The following is a 3,660-nucleotide window of genomic DNA, read 5'->3' on the forward strand; positions in this document are numbered from 1 at the left end:
ATATATATATATGTATATATATTTAGTTTATAAAATAGGAAATAATCTAATTAAGTAAATGACTGGTAGATAACTTTTCGACCAGTGCATCAAAAGATATGACAATTTTAAAATTTATAGATTAGAGAAAGAAGCGCGAGTATTTATATAATTAGACATTTCTCAGTCGCACTCCTATTGCCACTATAAAAATGTTAATAACTTTCCTATTAAGTTAAATTTTTTGTTACGTTGGAAATTGAAAAGAAAAATGTTGATTTGATTTTTTAGCCCCCTCCAGTATACCTAGTACCTTATTATTTGAAATAATTGCAATATTACTATAAAAATATAAATTATTATTTTGCGAGTAATAATCTTTCAAAATTCAAAATTATAAAATATTTTCTAAGACTTGCTATTTTTTTGTCTAAAATAAAACTAGATAATTAATACCTACGTATTAATTATCTATAAATAATGTGCTACGTACAATATTGTTGTATAATGATCAATACTGGACGGGATTCATGAATATATAATTATAAATTAAAAAAAACGTCACAAATGTCATTTCCATAATACAATTAATAATAAAGTAATAATTAAATCTAGTATATTAGAAAAATATTACTTGTGACAACGACATCAGATACATTTCATTAAAAAGGAACGACAATTATCAACTACTCCTGTTTACAGTAATTATTTATTTTTCATTTACAGGAAATTCAGGTTCTACTGTGACCTTATTAGCAAATTACTTTCCTATAACGTCTTACACTACTTGGAGTTTGTATCAATATAGTGTTAACTTTGAACCTCATGAGGAGCGCGCTCCGATTAAAAAAGGCATGTTAAAACAGCATGGTCAACGTTTTGGTGGATATATATTTGATGGTTCAACGCTGTATACAAGTGCTAAATTAGACCCCGATGTAAGTTTTAAAATTTATATTGGTAATATTTGAGACAACCACCTTACTTTTAATATGCTTTTTTTAAAAATTGAATTAAAAACCTAAGTACAAGGAAGGTTTGAATTATACCACCCAGACTTATACAAGACTTTTTGAACTCAATTTTTGACTAATACCTTTAACTTATATTATATTACCATTAACAGGTAATTATGAGGACACAATATTCTAACTACTAGAATAAAGCCAATATTATTCATTAAAATATTTTACAATATTGGCATAATCTTATTATATAATAGAACAAGGAAAAAACGCTTTTCTGAAAAATTACTTAGCGTGCTCGGATTTTCAAAATATTTTTTTTCAACGAAAGTACTCGGTCACTAGACTCTNTTAGCGTGCTCGGATTTTCAAAATTTTTTTTTTCAACGAAAGTACTCGGTCACCAGACTCCGGGAAAATTATTGGCGAAGGTCGGAAAATTTTTGCCGCTCGCCCGCGAGCGTTTTAAAATTTCGACCGTTTTCGAGAAAAACGCTCGCTGACGCAGCGTTTTACGACTTAAAATTTGAAATTTTCATCAGACCCGCCCAATGACATTCCTGAGATATGATATAAAAATCAATTCAATCCGTTCATTTTTCACCTTTTAACGAGCTTTTTTTCTTTTAAGTCCACGCGCATGGTTTTATTATGCGCATTGATTCATTTCTGCTGATACGTTTATTATGAACCTTAATTATATGGTGTAATATGTATTTTTATTAGGACACTATTTTGCATTTTTACATAGCATTATATTTTATCGAGGAATATTATATATTATATATAAATTTCAAGACTGTTATAATTATATAAGTTTGTACTTTCATTATCAGAACAGTACATTATTAATAATCTTATTTTTCTCATATATGATGTATGAGTTTATGAGTTTAAATTGGGATTCATCTATGACAACTATGCTGTCCAACGTTAAATCGCAGTTACCAATATTTTTATCAAAATTAAATTTTTTACATAGTCCGCGTATAATAATCTGCTGAATTTTTTTTTTTATTATTCTACTAGGCTCCGCCTAGCTGGGGCTCCGCCCCAGACCCGGGGCCCTTCGAGCCGTCATCATAAGTAGGCCACTGATTCCGGTAGAAGTACCCGGCTACGCCGGGCACGATAAGTGTTTTTCAGAAAAAATATTACTTCAGAATCAGTGAAAACTATAGAAAACTATATCTAAAAATGTTATTATTAAATCAGGAAAATTAAAAAGAGAATATAGTAAAATGTATTGGGTATAAGGTTGAAGCCTATTAATGAGGTATTCCCTTTAGGCCTATTCAAAAATTATTTTAGGAGGAAATTTAATATTTTTTACTTTGTTAAACATGTTATAGAAATTTTTTTGTTAAAATTAAAATAATGATGAAAAAAAAGGACATTAGGTCCTTATATATTAGAAGTTGCCTAAAGAAATATTGATAGCGCTTGTTCAAGGAGGGGCCAATCTCTCTTAAATACACCCCTGTTATACACAAAAATTATTAATAATCTAATTATAATAATTGTGTTTATATTATAGAATAATTAAAAAAAAATTTAGCAGGTTATTATAAGTAGCACATTGTAAATTTAAAGTAAAATTAATAATAAAAATAAAAATAAAAATTTAATTTTGATAAATATATTGGTAACTGCGATTAAACGATGAACATCATAGTTATCATAGATGAATCCCCATTCAAAAGATAAACACATAGTCTCATACATCATACATGAGAAAAAAGAAAATTATTAACTCTGTACTTAGTACTGTTCTTATAATGAAAGTACAAACTTAAATAATTATAACGTCTTGAAATTTATATATAACATATAACATTCCTTGATTAAAATAGGGCGAATGCAAAATAGTGTCCTAATAATAATACATAATACACCATATAATTAAGGTTCATAATAAACGTATCAGCAGAAATGAATCAATGCGCATAATAAAACCATGCGCGTGGACTTAAAAGAAAAAAAGCTCGTTAAAAGGTGAAAAATGAACGGATTGAATTGATTTTTTTATCATATCTCAGGAATGTCATTGGGCGGGTCTGATGAAAATTTCAAACTTTAAGTCGTAAAACGCTGGCGTCAGCGAGCGTTTTTCTCGAAAACGGTCGAAATTTTAAAACGCTCGCGGGCGAGCGGCAAAAATTTTCCGAACTTTATCAATAATTTTCCTGGAATCTGGTGACCGAGTATATTTGTTGAAAAAAAACCCAGCACAGGGGGGTCGCAGCACAGTGGTGACGTGGCATAGATGGATCAAGTATAATGATATCTGACAATGATTAAAATCACTATCATAAAAAACGCTTCGATGCAAATCTTTAGATACTTTTTAATTTTAAAAAATTGGTGGACTATTCCAAAAGCTACATGATCTGCTAGTTCATTATTAATATCCTAATTAAGATAAAGTATGTAAAATGAAAAAGGAATTATTAAAAAATATTATTTATCATAAAAAAATAATGTTGATCCATACACTTTTCAATATGTCATAGCATTATAAAGTTAAAAATGTAAAAAATAAAATCGAGAATTTTCACACAATAATAGCATTCGGTAGCCATTTTCACCGTGAAGACTAAATAAAGTCCGAAATTTTTTTTTCGCATAATAAAGTACATTACATTAGCTTTAATTTAAAATATATATAAAAGTGTCAGACTTTCCGGAACACTTTCAAAATTTAAGTTGAAAAAGT

General features: G+C 28.5%; 1 protein-coding gene across 14 annotated transcripts in view; it reads left to right on the forward strand.

Annotated features, from left to right (window-relative positions):
• Positions 1-3,660, forward strand: part of LOC126898539 (piwi-like protein Siwi) — a 37,656-nt gene that overhangs the window by 15,843 nt on the left and 18,153 nt on the right. For all 14 annotated transcript variants that reach the window (XM_050672689.1, XM_050672694.1, XM_050672695.1 and 11 more), the window contains one exon: positions 706-917. In XM_050672689.1, the coding sequence (XP_050528646.1) occupies positions 706-917 (212 nt within the window). The remainder of the gene's footprint in view (positions 1-705; positions 918-3,660) is intronic.

Source organism: Daktulosphaira vitifoliae, unplaced genomic scaffold, assembly GCF_025091365.1.
Source record: "Daktulosphaira vitifoliae isolate Bord-2020 unplaced genomic scaffold, ASM2509136v1 Scaffold_2, whole genome shotgun sequence".
Classification (NCBI taxonomy): Eukaryota; Metazoa; Arthropoda; class Insecta; order Hemiptera; family Phylloxeridae; genus Daktulosphaira; species Daktulosphaira vitifoliae.